This window comes from Plectropomus leopardus, chromosome 3, assembly GCF_008729295.1.
Source record: "Plectropomus leopardus isolate mb chromosome 3, YSFRI_Pleo_2.0, whole genome shotgun sequence".
Taxonomy (NCBI): Eukaryota; Metazoa; Chordata; class Actinopteri; order Perciformes; family Serranidae; genus Plectropomus; species Plectropomus leopardus.
Genome location: NC_056465.1, coordinates 35,308,231 through 35,329,483, shown reverse-complemented (window position 1 = coordinate 35,329,483; position 21,253 = coordinate 35,308,231). Strand labels below are relative to the sequence as shown.

General features: G+C 39.3%; 1 protein-coding gene across 1 annotated transcript in view; it reads right to left on the bottom strand.

The window, feature by feature from the left end:
* Positions 1-9,958, bottom strand: part of slc1a7b (solute carrier family 1 member 7b) — a 45,868-nt gene extending 35,910 nt beyond the window's left edge. The window contains exon 1 of the mRNA XM_042515292.1: positions 9,818-9,958. Coding sequence (XP_042371226.1) covers positions 9,818-9,958 — 141 coding nt within the window. The remainder of the gene's footprint in view (positions 1-9,817) is intronic.
* Between the last annotated feature and the right edge of the window lie 11,295 nt (positions 9,959-21,253).

Here is a 21,253-nt window from a genome sequence, read left to right as displayed (position 1 = left end):
CTGATTAGAGGACGATCCGCTCTACCTCTGACTCACAGCCATCTGCCTGTTGAGTTGCATATCATTACAATGCGACCAGTTATGTCTGGCAGCGTCCTCAGATGACGCCACAAAGCAGTACTATTTGAAAACATCGGGATGAGAGCAGGTTGGATTTTAAGATTGCTGATGCAACAACTACTGATATGGATTCCACTTTAAGGCTTGTAATGAGCATTAGTCATTTTTCATATTTTATAGACTAAGAAATGAATCAATAACTTAAAAAGAGATCAATCAATAATGATACTGAGCAACAGTCCTACTTTGTAATTGCAGCATTTCATTCAACAGTTGGAGATAACTGAGGCTGTGCTGGTTTCAGTGGGGAAAATTAAATCAAAGGAATTTTGCTTCCCTTGGTTTAGAAAAAACATTTTTTCTTTCCACAGTATTTTGGGGAAAATAACCTTTTCTCAAACCAGGGAGAAATGGCAGTGCAAAAAAAGCACTACAAGCAAGAGGAAATATATGTATTTTTTATTCCTTTAAAAAACATCAGATATCTCTCATGCATATCTCATACATTGTGTTTGCGGTCCTGTAGCTGCAGGGACAAAGTCCTTTCTAGTCATACCTAAGTCTCAAGTTTGACGTCTGGAGCTCAAAACGTCTTCAGACAAAATAAGTTAACTTTCCAGATCCATCTTTTATTTACCACAACTTTATCTTGACCTTGGGTTTGCTCATTTTTGGGTCATGTCTTGTTAAAAATTGCACCAGCATTTTTGGAGGAAATCAAGCCAATTTTCAAAGGTTTCAGAGGTTTAAATGCTCATTAAAGATGTCTGAACGCAGCACAAGAAAACTGATGTTGATCCAGGTGTTAAAGGATTAAATAAGACTTGGCTTTCTGAACCAACGGCAGGAAATCTTTGTCATTTACTGAGATAGGACGAGCAAGAAGCAACAATCACGACTATGATGCTGAAACACAAGTACAGTATCGATCTGATTATTACATGTAAACATCATACATTGTATGGAGCTGATGGAAGTGAGTGTGAGGTTGGGACATCAGTGGAGATGGGAGGACGGTGGATTGAGGGGCTGCAGGGCGAGGCCTCTGCATAATGACAGCTAAAGAGCTTTTCTGTTGGGCATTAAGCAGAGAGAGCTTAGTTTGCTGTATAAGAGCAGGATCAGCACTCACATAGAGCCCGCAGAGAAGGTTTGACTCTGCTCTGCTCATCTTCCACTCATGCGTATGGCTGTGTGTGTGTGTGTGTGTGTGTGTGTGTAAGTGTGTGTGTGTGTGTGTAAGTGTGTTGTTTGTGGTTCATGGGGCAAGCGCAGCTGTTTTCAAAGGACCAGTCAACAGGGCAGCTGCTATTTGACAGGTTTTACAAGCCAAGTGTCAAACACAAAACGAGGCACCAGAATGTAACCAAACAGCATCACTGCTGCAAAATAAACAAGTTTTCCACTCAATATTAATTATCTCTCTTTCTTCCCACTATCATCAAGAATATATAGCATATTCTGTACAAATAAATGCAAATACACATAAAGGTTTTTATGCTTTCATGACACTTGCATCAACACTTTTTTTGCTTTTCTAGCCCACATGATGCTGTGTCTGTGTGCTTGTCAGTAGGAACTGGCTCCCTCATGATGCAGCAGGAGCTACAAGAGCTGCTATTGCATCACGTAACTGAGAAAGTTAAGTTGATCATCCACAAGTTTTGAATCCACAATTCCTCTGTGATCTCCCTCTAGCCAGCTGACACCTTAATTAAGTTTTTTTGGGGGAAATGAGGAGGTACCAAAGGTAAGTCCTCATTTCAACTTCATGAATCAGCTGTTCTACCTCCATGGTGGTACTGTCAAATCGAGCGACAGAAATAAATAGACACAAGGTGTCTAACAAAAGTTCTGCTCAGAGCGCTGTGTCACTTTCAATAGAAAAACATTTCAATAGAAAACAAGGCTGTAAAACTGACGCTGCATTGCATTGAGTCTGGATACTTTTTTCATAAGACCACTTATATTTCCTGTAACTGAATGCATTTACTCATTTCTTTTTATTTTGAATCTTAGTTACTTGTATTCAGTTACTCCCTAACCCTGAATACTGAGCATATATCTTCTCAGGATAACTGAGACTTGGATTATTCTGCACAAATTGTGTGAGAGTTTGTAAACAGATGTTGGCCTTTTTTTGGATTCTCCATTCACTGTGGAAGCATGTGAGGAAAACTTCACGAATTGACAAACCACAGGGTGAGTAACTGACATACAAATGATCACTTAACATACACTCACACATTAATCAACATTTCTGTAAATGTGCCAGTGTTTGCTGGCCTGCAAAGTTTAAAACCTAAAATTCACATAACAAAAATTGGCTCACTTCCACCATTAACAGTAGGAAGACAGTGGGACGCTAGCTTAAGTCAAATGAATGAAGAAAATTAGACAGCACACTGAGTACGACAAAGCTGTTATACATTTTTTTGTTGCGGCTGTAAGCCCATAGCTTCACATGAGCGATGACAACAGATATTGTTCAAATGGGGGAGGCAAGACACATGAAAGCACCCCTCCACCATGTGATGAAAATAGAGACATGCAGGATTCTCAGGGAAAACTATTAAATCTTCAGTTTCGATGCCATATGCCAGAACAAAATCTAGGGTGTGGTTAAATCAGGGAGTGGGTTTATGTACACTGACTGAGGCCAACTGAGTCCAATAATGTGCTGAATGCAACATTAAGGCTTTCATTTCTAATGAAATTAAACAATTTTATTCTGCAAAACAAGTGATGTTTCAAGCCAGTGTGCTTATGTGTTTTGCAGGATAAAATCCTTAAATGCTTCCTGCTGTGCGGATATTTATCTCTTCACACTTGTTCATCTTGGATCCAGCAACCTTTAAGAAATGAGCTTGTCATATTTTGAATTCCCCTTCTCTCTCCTACCTTTCCTGTCTATCTCAAGCTGTCCTATCAATAAAGGGAAAATGCCACAAGAAATAATCTTTTAAAAAAATTACATATCCCAGTGGGCGGACTTGTTACTGCTGATACTTAAAACAGAGCTGCAGAGTGGACGCCAGAGTTGAACGAGTTCAACAGGAAAATAGAAATGCAACCAGTTATTTCAGACAATTAGTCCGTGTTTCAGGTTAGGTCAGAGGTCACAGCTGGATCTCTGGTGGACAAAGGATCAGCTGACGGGAGACAGACGCACATATATACATGTGGTCGATATCAGTGCTCCGACCTTACGTAAACCATTTTTTCTCATTTGCTTTCAATAACTTTGTCTAACACCTACACTTGTTTGTGTCACAAGGACTTCCTGGTCTCTGGTGTTTTGCCTGACCTGTCCCTGTTCAAACCTCTCACTCCCCAGACCTGTCAACCCTAAAACCATCCACCAAATGTCCTTCAGCTCTCTTTCCAGTCCTGGGGCTCATCCCAGTTTCTCCCCTTAACTTGTTTATTATCACATCAGTCGATCGAGGCCTGCCATCCTGAAACACATCGAGCCGTTTTCAGTCTTCTAATACTGCCGCCTTGCAGTGTTCAGTTCGGTGAGGTTGCTGTCACACGCTGCTCATGCATGCAGTATGTTTCTAGCGTTAATTCAGTTCAGTGCACATTTTTTTTGCACATCTATTGTGATAGTTGTTGATGATACCTTTAGTATCCCTCTGCTTGGGGTACCTGGCACAGTGTTATTACGTGCTAGGTTATAGTGAACTATAACTATAAAGTTAATTTTATACGGCAGCTGCTTTAGACTTAGAAAAAATGACCTAGTTCAATGGGCCGCCTGACGGCAACTTTTACGGTGGAAGGTTTACTTGTAATGTTACTCAATGCAACGACGGCGTGAATCTATCAACACACATTAAAATTCAACATGACTACTTTGACCACTCCATCTGTTTCTTCAAATGGATATTAATTGCAAATGCATACTAATTTGGAGGAAAAAAAAACGTCATTCAGCTTTTGCCTGACAAGGGGTCAATCAACAAACCCACTATTCAGAAATATTCCAGAGACTGTCACTGCAGCCTGCAGCCCCGTTCTGTGGATGATAAACGGGTTGCAGACTTCACTCGGTTTCACCGGTGATCAGTGAAATACAGCGAGAGCTGCTGGACCGAGCACAACAACAACCCTGTCCACATACTGAGTACTAAAGTACTGTCTGCAGTGGAAACACTACACAGATGTAGGATCTAGGTACCTGTCTGAGGTGGTAGTTTTGGCTCTAAAGGTACTATACGGAAAGTCTTTAATAGAAACACAGCTTAAATATTCCACCCCCGGCTCCACAGCTGGAATCATTTACTGCAGGACAGGTACCACTTCACAAATCTACGAGCTTATAGGTCCATTAAATGTAGTATCCGCAATTTATTCTTTTGAGGGTATACTCATTATCTAAGGCAAAGGCTATACGTTTGTTTAAAACATTATGCCATGTCCATTAGAAATACATTTCACCACTGCAATGTAATTTAATTTAATTCATTATTAATTAATGTGATTTACCTCCGTGTTTTTATCATGCAGGAAAAGTACCTTACAGTACTTACTGCGACCTCTTTAGGTCTGTCCAAAAATACTGGGACAGAAATTGAGAAAAGGGCTTTTGGGTGTTCTGCACACTCAGCCTGGAAGTTGTTGGAGAATGATTTGAAACTCGAGGAGCTGGTGTCGTTTAATGTTTTTAAATTTAAAATGAAAGACTCAGAAGCAGATAAAGGATGTCAATGTTTTTAGCCTGCATGGTTGTACAACTGACTCCCAGAGAGTTTTCTTTTGACTCATATAAAGTTCTCTTTTAATGCAAATTTTAATGCTTGTGAATTGTATTTTGCCTCCCTTTGTGTCTCTGTCTGCAACTTTGTGTTTTTACCTCTGACTTTTTTGTGTTTTTGATCTTTAAGTTATATTGAGGAAACAACATGGATACTATGAGATGCATTGTATTATGTTGCTCATAGCATTTGAACAACATGTCAATAATATTTTTAGTTACTACTACCAAATTAATGTCAGCAAAAAAATTACATGCAATATGTGAGCAAATAAAAAGTTTCCTACCATCAACCGCTTTGTTTCTGCATATATGAAGTCAGCTCTGCAAGTCGTGTGCCAAAATTTTCATAGACTTGTTCCAACTTGAGGGGGCTTTCATGTAAATTTTCCAAGTTGTAAATCCATTTTCTGATTATTCCAACACAAGGAAGAGACAGAAATGAGGGGAACAGAATGCAAAGTAAGGTCATGAGCCCCTGTTCCCCTCCTGTTCCACTCACACCGACACGCCTGGTGCTGTTCACCTCCTCACCTGCAGCTTGTTCACTCGTTAGCAGCTCTGCACGTAAACCAGCTCACCTCTCTTTGTTCCCTGTCAGATCTTTGCTTTTTGCACGTTGACAGTGACCTTTATTTTACCTGTAACCTGCCTGCTTGTCACCTGTCCAGACCTGCAAACACTGTTCTTCTGTGAATCACTGAACTTAACCACTTTGTCCATTTTATCTGCATTTTTCATCTCCCCACTGTGACAACTTGAGCAGAACTTGAGAACTCTGAAGAACTGAACTGAACTGAACTCAAATTTGTTTGTTACATATCTCCTGTTGATGCATACAAAGTTCCCATTTTAAAAAAACCCATTATTGCTTTAAAGAGCTTCTGCAGTGCAGATTCTCTGCTAATGCCTGCCGGGCTCAAACAACCTAATGTGTGGCTCAGGTGCCTGATGGTTAAAACAAATCTATTCTGGTTGCTGAGGGACAAAATTTCCGAACTTTTCTGTAGAAAACATCTTATTATTTGGGTTCTCTTTTACAAGTCTGGACTTCTTCAGACTCAGTTGTACACTGCAGAAATATGCTTTCTTTATGAAATTTAGTTTTTTAGGCAGTGGCTGCTACAAATACAGTATGTAGTATAATACACTCATGGAATGAATACAATTCAAGTATTTTAACAGCCTAAAAAACATTTTCTCATAGAAAACCTCTGTGATCCAAAGAAAATGTGTCTTCTTTGGGACTACGAACAGAAATGTATGAAAGAGAGTCTGCTGTGCAAACTTTGGATGTGTAGTTGTGTAGTGGTGTTGAGAAATCTAAAAAAAAAAAGAAAAAAAAGGAAAGAAATGCCACTGGTTGCTATATGGGTAATGTGGGGTCCACCTCTTTGGATCCTAAGCCACATTAAGCACTAAAAAGTTGTGATATTTCTGTGAATATGTGCATCTCTTCTCCCTCTTTGTTAAATCTGCTTCTTGCAATGACTTGGGTGATGCCAATACGTGCTTATTTGAAGTTGTCACATGTTGCCGCTATGCAGTAGACTTCTGCATCTGCATGTTACGCACCAGTTATCCTTCTGAATTTGCTGTCGACGTTTCGGGATTCAGCTACCATGATGTCAACACAGTCACATGGTGGCAATTATCCTGTCACTGGTGTTGGTTATGTTTGTGCGTTTGGTCCTGTTTGTAACTGATTACATGTTAAAGAAGCAGGTTGAACAGCACAGTAAGATGGGCTGAATAATGCTCTGAAGCAACAACAGGAGGAGATGAAGGGCAACATAAAGTCCTCTAAGTCTTTGGTGGCTGGTTTTTATGTCATCGGTGCACACGTGGCTATGTTAAGGCAACAAAATCACATGGCAACCAACACTGGGAACTGCAAGAAAATTTGCCACTGAACATTATGGTTGCATTGTACCAATCTCAGAACATTTTTAGAAGCAAAAAATGCCACCTGGGTTGCCGTTTGGTTGTCAGGCGGCATATATCATAACAGCATGAAAGTTTTTGTCTGGCTGCAAGCTCAGCTGACGCTGTCTCAGCGGGGAATCATGCAGCCACAAAAGAAACTTAAAGCAACAACATCATGCAGAAACCTACTTCAGGTCACAAGGGAAAACTTCTTTAGAAGAGTTCGGAAACATAGCATTTTGAAACTAAAGCATAAGTGCTTCAGCCACAATATAATGTTTGGATTTGAATTCATGTGGAACACTGCTGGGAAGCTACAATAACTAAATTTGGGCTAATCCTTTAACATTTTGCTGCTGCACAGTGTTTTTCCTCAGAAATATGTCATGTTTCATCTTAACTCACTTTACTAATGCTGGACGGACACACACACATTCACACACACACACACACACGCACACACTTTCCTCTCTGCTCTCAGACCTCACACACACACACACACACACACACACACAGGGATCAGGCCTCTATAAATTGTCTGAAAACATAAAGGTCTTTGCCTCCTGTGTTCTTGTCATCACACAGACAGGCACTCTTATTTGATGTTCAATTAGAGAGAGCATTTGATTGATTGGATTGTAATCCCTATTGTGAGAGTAAAGGAACCACGGGGTTATTTTTAGGGCCTATTTGAGAAGATGACAGAGTTTTAATCGCAGGGGTGATGGGAAAGAAAAGGTTGCATTTTTGTTTATGGAGCTCCCCTATAAAGCTGCTTGGCTGTATTTGGAGCGATCCGCTGAAGCTGCGATGTGAATTAACTTCAGTTTATTTACTATAAGCTTGTGGGTTTGTATTCAGCCCAGATTTGAGCACTGATTCTCACACACACAAACCACAATTCACTGCATGAAACAACAATGAAGTTTTTCATTGAGCTTTTAGAAAAAGTCAGAACAGCCTATAAATTGCATCTCTTGCAAAATATTAATTTTTAAAATGTTTCAAGTCCAAATTAAAGAGACATTTTGGCGTTTTTGCATGTCTTAAAACACCCTAGCATACAGATTTTTCCCCTTTTTATTTCTCCTCTGTAGCCTTAAAAGAGGTATTTTTGTATTGTGTTATGTGTTTGAGTGAATCCATCTAAACTAACATGAACACAGGTTTTCAAGCAATAGTCCAGTGCTCATGTACACACTGAAACAAAACTAAACTGAAAGTCAAATTCATCTATACTCACTTCAAAGCCAGATTCCAATACCAGTTTTTGCAAAAAAGGCATGTGCCAGGGAAGAATTGAGTGTACGATGAAATAAGTGACACAAAATTTTACTTCACCAGTTGTGTGAGAGTTTGTAAATGGAGGTATTGATATAGTTTTGGTGATGTTTAACGTGACCCAAAATCATTCAATAAATCAAATTTTATTTGATTGTATTTTATATTTTCTGTGGAACCTTGCAAGAAAAACAATATTTTTTCACATATTTAAGAGGACACGGCATGACTAAGAGATTAAAAAATGGTCATTTTGTAGGTGAAGTGTTCTTTTAAGAGATTAAAGGGGAACTATTTTGCTCATTTTCAGGTTTATACTGTATTTTGGGTTTTTACTAAAACATGTTGCATGCTTTCATGTTCTAAAAGCATGTGATGCTAACATTGAGTGGTCAACATTTGAGGGTCTTCCATATCTGTGCTTTTAGCATCACTGCAACAAAAAATAAAGACACTTTCTTCCTTGAAAAATCACCAACAAAAACTTCTCATCCAAATCGTATCCATCGGACATGATCCAGCAGGAATACGAGTAGTTCCCAACCTGGTTGTCCGGTCACCTCATCAGATAAATAGAGATTGTCCCTCCCCCAAAAAATTAAACTTAGGTTGTTTGTACAGCAGCTTAGTACGACCTATATTTCAGTTTTGCGTAGGCGGTGACCTCGAGTGGCCGTGGTAGTTAAGATGAGAGCAAAGGATGACGTCAGGTGACGTAATATGAACGGTGAAGTCTGCTTTGGGAGGAGGTCAGGCTGGATGAACGGGTCAAACAAACACAGGAGTTTGACTCAGGAGACTGATGTTTTCTTATTAAAGGGTAGGAACAAAAAACCCTTGCAATAAATCTGAGGGGTTGTGAAATGATGGGATAGGATTTATATTTTATTTTTGTTGTTTTTTTGTCCCCTTGTCTAAACTTTCTTTTATGTAAAATATTTGACCTATTAAGTCCTGAAACAGTTGTTAAAATGAAACCATGTGAGAAGTTTAGAGAGAAAATGTCTCTGATAAAATGCGAGAAACTCATAGACATTTAAAATGCACAAGACACACAAGAGATCCTGAAAAGGGTGTCAGATTTTAACAAGCTAATGTGTGTCTTTCATGAACAATCTTAAAAACAGTAGCTGTAGCAGTCCATTAAATGTAGTACAGTAATTCCTTTTTTCTATATTGTATAGTCCATCCATCCATCCATTTTCTTCCATTTATCCGGAGTCGAGTCACTATTGTCGGTCGTTATCGTATAGTAAAAATTGTAATAAAGTACAAGAAAATTACCTGGAAATTTGAATAAAAAGACAAAGAAAAAAGTCAAGAAATAAAAAGTTTTGTGGACATTTTTCCCTACCTTTAATAAAAAAGAAGAATTTTCCAAATATTTCTTTTAATTTGCAAAACATTTCTTGCCAAATGCCTTTTCCTCCATGTTTTTGAAAGAAATCAAATCAAATTTCAAAGGGTTACACAGCTTTTAAAAGCTGAATGCAGCACAAAAAACTAATGCTGATCCAGTTTCCAAGGGGTAATACAGTATGTATAGTAAGAAAATGTATTTGTTTACTTTTAACCACTGCAAAATTAAAATAGTCAATATGGAAAAGGGACACAAAACATAAAATCTGCTAAAAGGCTAAAATTCACAGATAAAGGCTAAAAACCACAAAGGTCAGTGCGGCCTGGTGTGAAATTAAAGCAGGAGAGTAAATGAGGAGAAGCTCTTAGCGTAAAGCTCCATCTTCTGCCTGTATGACGTCACACTGGGTCAAGGGGCGGAGCCAGACTGACCTGCTCTGTGAGGCGCCGCGTCCTCAGGAAGAATCCCAAAAGACACCCAATGACCACGGCCAGCACCGACATGATGAGGAGCCCATTCTGTTTGCAGACGTTCTTCACCCTCACCCACACTGCGTCCAGAGCCACGGCCATCGTGAGTCAGCTGTCCTGCGTCCTATCAGCAACCCATAAATGTACCCAACCCAAAACCTTAAAATCCAGGTGTGGTGATGGAAGCAAAAAGGAGCACACAAAATAAAACTCCAGGACTGGATGGGATGTGAAATATCCAGATCTCCGTGATGTTTTTAAAGCACCCTCGGGCTCAGCATCCCTCTCGTCCTCTCGCTGCAGCAATCTGCGCTAAGCTAAGAAGATCCTCTCACTTTCCAGGCATCCCCTCCCACCCTGCTCCACCCATCAGCCGCCCTGTGTGAGCCGCCCCACCGCCAGGGGGATGGAACAGCTGGCAACCGTGTCCCCGGGGGTTAACATCCCCAATCCTGTTAGTGCGCTACTGTATTAAACAGGTCTGAGGCTGGATTAAAGACCCATGAACAATTGGACAAAGGTTAGCAGAGCGGAGGAACCTCACAGGACAACAGAGCAAGCTGAAAAACTACATTGCAGTGCATGATGGTTAAAAATGCTTAGCAGGTGGATTGACATCCGTTTCCTTGTGCTGCGTTCAGACACAAATTAGTTTGATTTCTTTTGAAAACGGGAAAAAATGTTCCACAAACTGCAAGAAACTAGTAAAAGGTGACGAGAAAAAGATCTGGAAATTATTATTATGACTATTTTTTAAAAGGAAAATAAGAAATGAGTAGTAAAATTGTCCAGAAACTATATTGTAATTGTAGTAATTATTTATTCATAATTATGTTACAGAAATATATGTATATGTATTTGATGTGTATAATGAAAATCCATCAATTTTCAACAAACCCCAGACTTTCATGTGGGAGTCCAGTGTTCGCTTCCTATCTGAATGTGATGTTTCTATCAAAACCTCAGCTTTTTTTGCCTAATCCTATCATCCATGCCAGCATGTGCTTTTGTTGACGTCCCAGCACTGGTTTCAATGTGTTTTTGTTGCCTAAACATCACCACATGCAGCGTAATCCCACCATGTGTTTGTGTTGACATCACGGTAGCAGCATCCCGAAACGTCAACAGCAGACGCAGAAGGACACCGAGAACTTAATATGCAGACATGGAAGTCTACTGCAAAGCGGCAACATGTGATGACTTGGAATAAGAAAATCTTGTTTTAACATTAGCTAATATTAGCACGACATGTAAATAAGACAAGTTTGCTATCAGGTGATCTGACGGGAGGCTGAGGGAATAAAAAATACTATGCACAATAAATATGAATTAATCGATGACATAATCCTGACTATTATTACAATCATCATTTAAATAGCAATTTAAAGGGCAATTATCCTCAGTACTCTCATTACCATCATTATTATATAATTGTAATGATATAGCACTGGAGTGGTTCAAGCACTTAATAAAATAAATTAATCTGCTACCTGAGATGTCTAATTAATGCAAATTTAGGAAGGGAAAGAGGCAGCATCAGTGAGTGGTCTTCTCAGCTCATTAATTCTAATCCTGAGAGGACAGCTGTGATTCGGCTGCTTAACCGCTGCTTAATGAAAATAACTGAGATGATTAAGGGCAAAAAGAAAACTATTTCAATTAAATTGAGGCTGTAAGGTCCAAAACTCATCCATTCAATATCTGAAATCTGTCGTTTTCAGTGTTTAACGTTTAATGTTTTTCTCTTCAAGCTTTTTTTTTTACTTCTATGTATGTAATTTTGTCAGTTTTCATTTAATCCAACTCTCCCCAGGTAGGCCACTTCACAGAAGAAATGTAATATTCATGTAAATGTTACACAATTCACTGCATTCGCTTCGGCCTTGTCTAGTAGGTGAAAATCGGAAGAGCTGAATTTTTGTCCTCGGCTTCTTTGTTCATTATTTGAATTCCAAACACAATGTCAGAATCAGTGTGATGAATATGAAATGAACAAATATGAATATGAAGGTGACGATGTTTGCAAGGGTCTGTACATCTCTCATAAGTTGAAAAAGATTTGTTCATGAATGTCTCTGCCCTGTCTGAAAAAGTTTTAAATACATCTATGAATATTTAAAAAGTCAAAGGAGGTCGTTTAACCCTTTGAAAACCAAAAAAAGTATGTAAAAAGTAAAGTATGGGATGAAGGCAATGAGCAGTTTAAGAAATGGTTGAAATATTGGCTATTGGCTTGGATATTTGTAAAACGTTAAAATAAGTAACTGTAACTAAGAAATGACCTGAAGCCGAAAAGTAAAAGTAAAAACAAATATGAAAATAACCTGAAAATAAGCAAAAACGTTACGTAAAATATTTTTTTTTAAAGTTATATAGAAGAAAAATAATTTAAAAAATAAAATAAATAAGAAATTAATAAAATAAATAAAAAATAAATATTAAAGAAGTAAGTTAGTGAATACATTATTTTACATATATTTGCTACAAATCTGACTCTAAAAAAGTTGTTCAAAACATTTTGTTTGTTAATTTTTGCCCATTACTATGCTGTTGCCACAATAAATCCACCTTGCAAAAAAGTGTGATCCAACTAGTTCACCACTTGACCAGAAATCGGCACTCAAATCAAATTTGGTAAATTAAAGATTCTTCAGTCAGTCGATGAAGACTCTAAGTCATCCAGGTCACGGTATCTCTAAGTGCTGTATCGGGGAGGCATCTTCAGTTCAGCACTCTGAAGTGAAGGAGCCTCTCCGGTGAGAGGTGAAACGTCTTTGAGACACTCAAGCAAGTCCTACGACATACTGTAGCCCTCAGAAAAATTCTTCCACAGTTTCATTCATGGGTATTATTCTTTTTGCAAATGAGTGTGTTCTGGCTGAAATGACAGTGAATTGTGCGGTAAATGCAGGGGTTGCAAACAAAGATCACAACCGCTAATGCATGTTGGACAGAGAAGATAAAATGCCAGTTATCATGCCACGTTCATCAGATTTAATAGATGTTTCAAATCCATTAACCCCCACAGCCAGCTGGCACTGAAGGTCACCCACCATTCCCAGACGGATTGCTCCAATGCCAAAAAGAAATATACTTCAGCATAATAAAACGAAGACAGAAGTGAAGAGCTGGTCTTGCATTTTAACTTGAAAGAATAAAGACTTCAGCACAATAAAGGAAAAAAAACTCAATATCTCTGCAGTCCTCACAAAATGTCCGATTTTTAACAGTCAATTTGTTAATGATTGTCTCACTCGGAGGGAAATTGACAGCAGCTTCTCTATTCTGCCGTGTTGCTCTGAAGGGAAAGCAATTAATTCAGTTGATTTTATGTGTTGTACTCAACAAAGTGCTCCGTCAGAGACAGAAAAAAGTGCCCACTGTGACCGATGAATTCATGACGTGAGCGCCGTCAAATTGTGTTTATCCAGAAAGTCCTGCAGCTGCGTCTGATGACAATCTGTATTTAGAGGATCACCCTCCTGCTGCGTGGTTTGAAGTGGCATGCATGAGGGCTTTACAGGTCAGATGGATTTCATTCAGTAATGTATGTATAAATGCCTTTAGAGAATGGCCAGGGATTAGCAGGGATGCATTTGACTGGACTTTGATGTACAGTAGCTGTGAGTTTACTGGAGTCACATGAGATCCATGACAATTTCACTCGTTTGTTGGCACAGCTGTCATCCACTTTAGGTCTGATACGGTGTTGTTTGATGATGTTAGATTCAATTCTAAGAGGGATTTTCTGACATGCATTCCCCTTTTGTTCCAAGTATTTGTACCTATTTTAAAACTCCATCCTTTTCACGCAGATGCTGCCGCCACGTGCTCCTCGGAAATATCGGATTTATCATATTTACGAGTTAAAAGCACATGGACATGTGCAACTCCAAAGTTGTAATTGGAAGTGGGAAATTTCAGTGTTACCTGACAGGGCTGGGCATTTAAAGATATTATAATTATAAGATTACTATGATGTTATCTAAGCTTATTAACAAATTAAAACGCCAACTGATGTCAATGTGCTTCATTCTGCTGCTGCAGAATCCACAGCAGTTCATCTAATGGCCACTTGAGGCTGGTTTTAAAATAGAGTAAATCCCTGCAGACCCCCATCAGAAAGTGTCAAATTTTACAGCAGAAATAACAGCGTGTTCTAATCCCAAATTGTCACATGGTGCTGCTCTGCATTTACTTCAGGTTCTGGGCATCCTTCTGCATCAGCTGTTTACGCTCAAGGGTGTTGATGCTGTGGTGTCAACAAATGACACAGTATGTTACACAACAGCACATGGCAATCCAGGTAGGCAACACACGTGGTAATATGTGGGGGAAAAAATGGGAAGCAAACTCCAGACTCCTGCACAAAAGTTGATAGTTTGTGGTACCTACCCACTTGCCTACCCTATAACTGCACTCACGCACTTTATATTATGTCATTAACTGACGCTGTCCTTCAGCGCTTCCATGTATATGTGACCTCCTCCGTGTCAAGTGACGCCATTTGTGCTCGTAGCATGTGGAGCGGCCTGGTGCCATATAATAACAACGCCCCTGGTTCTGCCAGAACGCATTCTCATCTCACGCCATCCAGCCCCGTTCCATTTGGACGTGAAAGGTGGCTTTTGGCGTCATGCTGAAATCCTAAAAGCACTGACAGTGTGGATGTAATTGACGAGTTTTGAGTGACAACAGGCTGGAAATAAACATCTTTACAAGAAACGCTTTTTTCTCTATAAATAATTCAAACATTCACGACAACTGTACATTTTATTAAGGTTTAAAGTTACATGTTTTCTGGGGTTGCAAACAAGGATCACAGCCGCTAATGCATGTTGGACAGAGAAGATAAAATGCCAGTTATCATGCCACGTTCATCAGATTTAATAGATGTTTCAAATCCATTAACCCCCACGGCCAGCTGGCACTGAAGGTCACCCACCATTCCCAGACGAATTGCTCTGATGCCAAAAAGAAATATACTTCAGCATAATAAAACGAAGACAGAAGTGAAGAGCTCGTCTTGCATTTTAACTCAAAAGAATAAAGACTTCAGCACAATAAAGTTGTGGAAGTTCACTTAAATATTTAGGGGATCATAGTCTAGTGTGTTTTTTGTGATTTTGTGGACCAAAAGAATGTTTGTTTTCTTTTTTAATACCAAAATGAGCTTTATTCTATTGTCGTCAGTGGCGCTCGCAGCTCTAATCCTGTGCATACTTTTTTGTTATGATTTTGTACAGTTTGGAGTTCTGGATTAGCTGAAACAATCCATCGTCTCTCTGCCAATCACAGGGGTGCACAGTACATGTACGTACGTGCTGGTGGTTGGTGGAGCAGAAGGAGAGGGGGGACAGATCTGTCCTGCTGATGATGTAATCTCTGTTGTTGTTGTTGTTGTTGTTGTTGTTGTTGTTGTTGTTGTTGTTGTTGTTGTTGTTGTTGTACCCAGGGCTGCTGAGTGAGAGCGCTGTTTTCTGGAGACATTGCAACACATCTGTGAGTTTTCTCGACACTGTTTTGAGTGTTTTAATAAAACAATTAATGCAACAAGTTGACTCTTGTCTTCAGCTTGTAGTGGAACAGCAGGCTGTGTTTATACAGATGTGTGGATCACCGAATCCAAAGGGAATATAAAAGGAGAATCAAAGGTATATTTTGCAAAACATTCATTTAAGACGGCAATGAGAAATTTACAAAAAAAAGCAAGAAATTTTGCAAAATGTTAGCAAATGACTTCAGAATTTGGAAAAATAAATTAATAAAATAACCTGGAAAAAGTGCTGAACATATACAGATTTTCGTAAAATAATTTTAGAGTTTTCCCCTAGTTTTTTGACATACATTTACACATTACATTTACATTACTAATATTTTTTCTCCCAATTTAAAAAAGAAATATATTTTCTATATTTCTTTATGTTTTCTTTTTACCTTTTCCTAATTTCTTGCAGTTTACATGGCATCTCTTACCAGGCTGATCATTGCCCCCCCCCAAGTTTTTAAAGAAACCGAACAACTTTTATTGGGAATTCAAAGGCTTTAAACTTTCTGAAAGGGACACAGCACAAATAAACTGATGCCGATTAAAGGGTTTACAAAGGTCAATCTCTGTATTGACAGCGAAAAACCACCTCAGGCTGAAACCAAGCAGTGCAGTTTATGGTTTTCAGGTTGTCTATCCAAAAAAGAGCTCACAATCGAGTCTGGCTCTTGTTTTTAAGACGCCATCCTGCTGTGTGTTTGCACGAGTTGAGCCCTGAACTGTTCTGTCTGCTGCACAGATTTGATTTTATTTATTTATTTTCCCTGGAGAGGACTTTTAATCTTTCGTTTGCCCAGAGCTCGAGTGATTCAGGTCGCTTTGTCCTTCACAGTCTGTCCTCAGGATGAGAGTGTGTGTGTTTGTGTGTGTCTGTAGGGGGGGCAGTCAGGTCACACAGATTCAGATTAGATGTATTGCCAAGTAGGTGTCCACTGAGTGAATAGTCCAACATGTGCGTTAATGTAACACATAGAGACAGATGTCTGCGTCTCACAACACTCCACCCCCTTCTTTAGCAGTGCATTCTTCCCATTGAGCTTGGATTGAGGGACACACACCCGCCTCTGATTACATATGAAGGAATCATGAATGGAGGCCTGTACTGTGGCGTGTGGCGTCTTTGTGTGCCAGGGACCAGAGCTGCATATGTGTGACTAAAGTATGTGCTCGTGCTGCGATCACATGTTTTGCCAGACTCCATGGTCAGTAATCCTTCTCTTTTGCCAATATTTCCACTCTATCTGGTTTCATCAGGCCGGGATTACACGGGATTAGACAACCTCCCAGAAGCTGACATGCATTCATTCATTAAAAACCCAAACGCAGTTGCTCACACGCCTCCGATTCAGCCAAAATGCACCAATTAGGCCGAGAGCAACGACATATGTGATCCACTTGAAAGAATGCCTATAATCTAATATTTTTATTCACTGTCGTGTCAAGATTGTTGTCTTGTGTTGTTGTGTGATTATGTAATGTCGTGGTGACGTCATCAGGGTGGGAGTGGTGCTGAGGAGCAACCTTAGCCTGCCCTTTACCTCAGAGCAGCCGGCAATCAGTCAGAGCGTGATCCTCCGACCGACGGCTTCGCTGTGCAGATAGTTTAAGATGAGGCCGGCGAGCGAGCCCATTCAAAAAGATTACAGCCAGATCTAAACAGCAGCCAATACATGACATATTACACAATAGGACTGTATAGATTTTAACCCTTTAAAAACCTAAGCACTCTGGTTGAATTTCTTTCAATATATGGGGAAAAAAGCTAATGAGCAACTTAAGAAATTGAGCAAAAAAAAAGAGACAAGTAACTTTTGTAACAAAGAAATTACCCAAAATTTAGCAAAAAGAAATGAAAAAAGGAAAAATAACCTGATAATTAAGGCAAGAACAAAAAGAAAAGTTGCTGAATTTTAGCAAATAATACATTTTAAATCAATTTTCTGCACCAACAATCAGAAGTATTTTTTTTTCTTGTTTTATTTTTTATTTATTTGTGTATTTATTCAGAAGGAACCCTTAAATTGTAGCTCCCCTTTTGATCACTGAACAATTGAAAATATCTAAATAAATTTTAACTTCTTAAAAAAATAAATATTTTGATATCCTGCCTGAAATATATAAAAATAAATATATAGAAATAAATATAAAAATAGGACAAGACTGGACCAGTTTTGATGCATTCTGGGCTCCACCAGGTTGTTTTGTTTTTTTCTCATAAAGCCCAGCTCTCATTGTGCTCGGCAAAGGCTCATGAAGCATCTGCTTTGGACAGATGTCATTTAAAGTAAGCCGCACACTAAATGGTTGACAGGTCTGTCCTTCAATCAGACGTCAACACAAAACATCCCGACTGCTGACTGGATAAACGCTCCGCTCACTGGGCTGATTGTTGATTTGTTTCTGAACTGTAGAAAAAAAGAAGAAAAAAAAATGAGGGCTTTCTGAAACGTCAAACAAAATTGGATTCTGAAAAATCTTAGAAATAAGCCGGGCTGTGTGTGCCATGTTTTTATCCTGCTCTGTCAACTGTCATATGCTCTCTTTCATGAAACAAGATAAAGAGTGTAATTACACACACATCATGCTGTGATTGGTGGGAAAGCAGCCAGGGCTTGAACTTCCCCCTAGCTTTCTTTTTTATTCATTACAACCTGTTTTCTAAACTTTTCATGTCAGCCACCAAGCACAGGACTGTAATACCTTCCTGGAGAGGAATTTGTGTTGTTATGCCCAAATGTAACAACCATGTCACACCTATAACATCATCTATAACAACACAGTCACCTGCAGAAAATGTTGGTGCTTTACGTTTCTGCAGGCATGTTATGTGACCTTTTTTTATGTTGTAACTTCGAGCTCACAAATTCCACATGAAAGCAGTAATATCCACCATGAAGCAGATTCTTGTTTTGTAGCTTTGAGTTCAGCATTTTGGGATTTTCTCTCCGTCTTTCACACTTAAGCTGCCCTTTATGTAATTAAAGCAAAAGCTAAAACAATATTAAAATTCATATCTTCACACCAGAAAACCTGCAAATGTCAAACCCAGCTCACGGTGACTCCTGAATGTCTGTGAGTGTGATTTCTATTTTTTCCAGTCACGTTTGAGTGTGCCTGTGGTTTTGTCTCTCCTTTGTCCTCCTCCCACCCTGCTTGTCTCCAGTCCTTCACTCTTCACACCTGGTGGCACTCATCAATCCACACACCTGCCTGCAATCAAGCCTGCTACCTACAAGAGAGCAGCTTTTTGCTCCCACACACAATCTGTTGCGTGACATGTCCCTCTATTCAGATCTTTTCCAGTTTTGCCCCAGTTTTTTTTTTTTTTTGTTTTTTGTTTTTTGCTAGCACCTGTTTTTTGTGGTTTCTGGCAGATGATCTAATTACCCTGTACACACAGCCCCCAAAAAGTCTCAGGAACACATTAACCCCTCACCTCAGCCAGTCATCTTTGTAATCTTTCACCTGCACTCACTTGTTGCAATAAGTGAAGACATCTGGTTTGTCTGCCTTAATCCCAAGGTTGGCAGCAAAAATGTGAACCCTTTAAAACACTTTATTTATTTACCTATTTATTTATTTATTTGCACCATTAAAAACTGAGAAAAAACAGGTCTAAAAAAATACAGAAATAAAAACCCAAAAGGGCTTACCAAAGGTAATATAAGAAATTACAAGAAATGCAATAAATTACAGTGCTTACTACTGATACAGGCAATATACAGTGGGGTCGACAAAAAAAAACGACAAAAACATCAAGACAGATTATGAGTGTGTTTGTGGGAGTGTGTATACAAACACTTTCTTGTTTCACCTCCTTAAAGTGGAAGCTACAACACTTTTATTTTTTTGCAGACTGTTCAAGGGCAGCACTTAGTTTTGTCATTCATGGTATCTGAGCAGAGAGAAAACAGCATGTTGTAAGAGCAGTTTTCAGACAGCGCTGTGACTTAGCTGAGGTGACCACACGGGTTAATGGAGACTCTAAAGACTCTATAAGACACAGAAAAAGCAATTAATTGCTTTTCCTTTAAAAATGGCACTTGACGCTGTGATGTCCTTGTGGGCGTCACTAGTATTTAATCCGCTTGTATAAGAAGTATAGGGGTGAATAAAACAGACGATGACTCATTGCCAACAAAAAGCCAGAGAGGGGAAGAGTGTGACAGAACGTCAAAGATACTCTACCTCCAAATCCACACAGCGGATTTCAGTTTCACAGCTGCAGGAACGAGCTCAGTATCCAGGCTGAGCTTCACATCCACATTCTGCTGATTTTCTTTGCGTTATGGCACAGCTCCAAGTTTCAGTTTTGGTTAAGTCCCTCCACCTGCAGTATCAACCACAGGATCAATTTTGGGGAAAATATGCAGTCAACAGAGAGACATATTTTAATCTGTTTGAACTTTACCATGAATTACATATGTTTAAAGACTCTTTTTTTAATGTAATTATTTACTTTTATGGCTTAAACAAAAGGAATACCAGAATAATGTAAATGGACATTATCATAGTGACTTTGTGTGGTTCAGAGCTCTACCTGTAAACAACTGCAGCACACAACGCAGCATCAGGACTAATGAAAACACTTCAGAGGTTTCTTTATTTTCTCTTGCTTTCGGACCTTTTATTTAGATTGTCTTTTGTTTTTGCTTATCTTTTATGTGTATATATTAACTTTCAGTATTGGAGAAATGCTGTATATATACTGTATCTCTTCCTGGGTATCAGCAGCTGCTCAGATCCTTTAAAAGAAACCCGATAATGACTGAGAGCAAGACAGGTCAGAGTGAAAGAAAATATTTCTTTTTTTTCTTTGCAGGTGAGAAACCTCAGTCTTTTTTCCCTTAAAATGAACCCACTGTAAGAAATCCATACTGATCTCAGTATAGCTGCTGTAGGAACACTGCAGTGCATGAGCTGCAGTGACAGAAGCAGCAGGAGCAATGTGCCTCATTATCTTCAGCTTGTGATCCTTCAGACCAGTTCTGCAGAAGACAGACTTGAGGACAAGTTTTGTCCTCGCCTGCATGCAGAAGATGAATAACACTTTGAGTTTTGTTATAATGTCAGAGTTGTTTTTTTTAAAAAAAAAAAAAACACACAGAGCAGCATCATCCCTCCATCCCATCTGATGCTGTGCTGGAGAGAGTTTGTCCTTTAGGGACGATGCCCCCATCAGGCCCATCAGAGGAGGAGGCAGACATGTCAGGAGACAGAGAGATTTTCCTGCCAAAGTGTTCATGAGCCATGTGGTAATTTCATGTCTTATATACACTAACACACTCTCATCCCAAGTTGTCACATATTGCCGCTTTGAAGTGGACTTCTGTGTCTGTATATTACGGTCCAGGTATCCTTCTGTGTCCACTGCTGACGTTCTTGAATGCCGCTTTGTCAACAAAAGCATATGGTGGGATTATGCTGCATGTGGTTATGTTTAGGCAACAAAAACACATGGCAACCAACACCAGGACTTAAACAAACGTATATGATGCCACAGATGGTTAGGATTAGGCAGGAAGCCAACACTGGACTCCGTGTTCTGGGTTTGTTGGACCCACCTTCCGACCCTCCTGCTCACCCTATATTCATTTCTGTATCCTGTACTTTTTGTAAACAAAACAAACAATCTCTCTCCTTTTTTTGACTGTGAAATATCCCATAAATTCTGGAGACACTTTGAATCTCTTTCTTTTTTGAGTCCACCAACCCTGTCCACTCTCTTAACCTAAAAGATATTGTCTGTTAATATAATAACCCAGACAATGGCACTCTTGAATGTGTGATTATTTTCGGTGTATTGTATCTGTCTCTTTGTGTGAGAACATGCTGCCATCCAAGAAAGT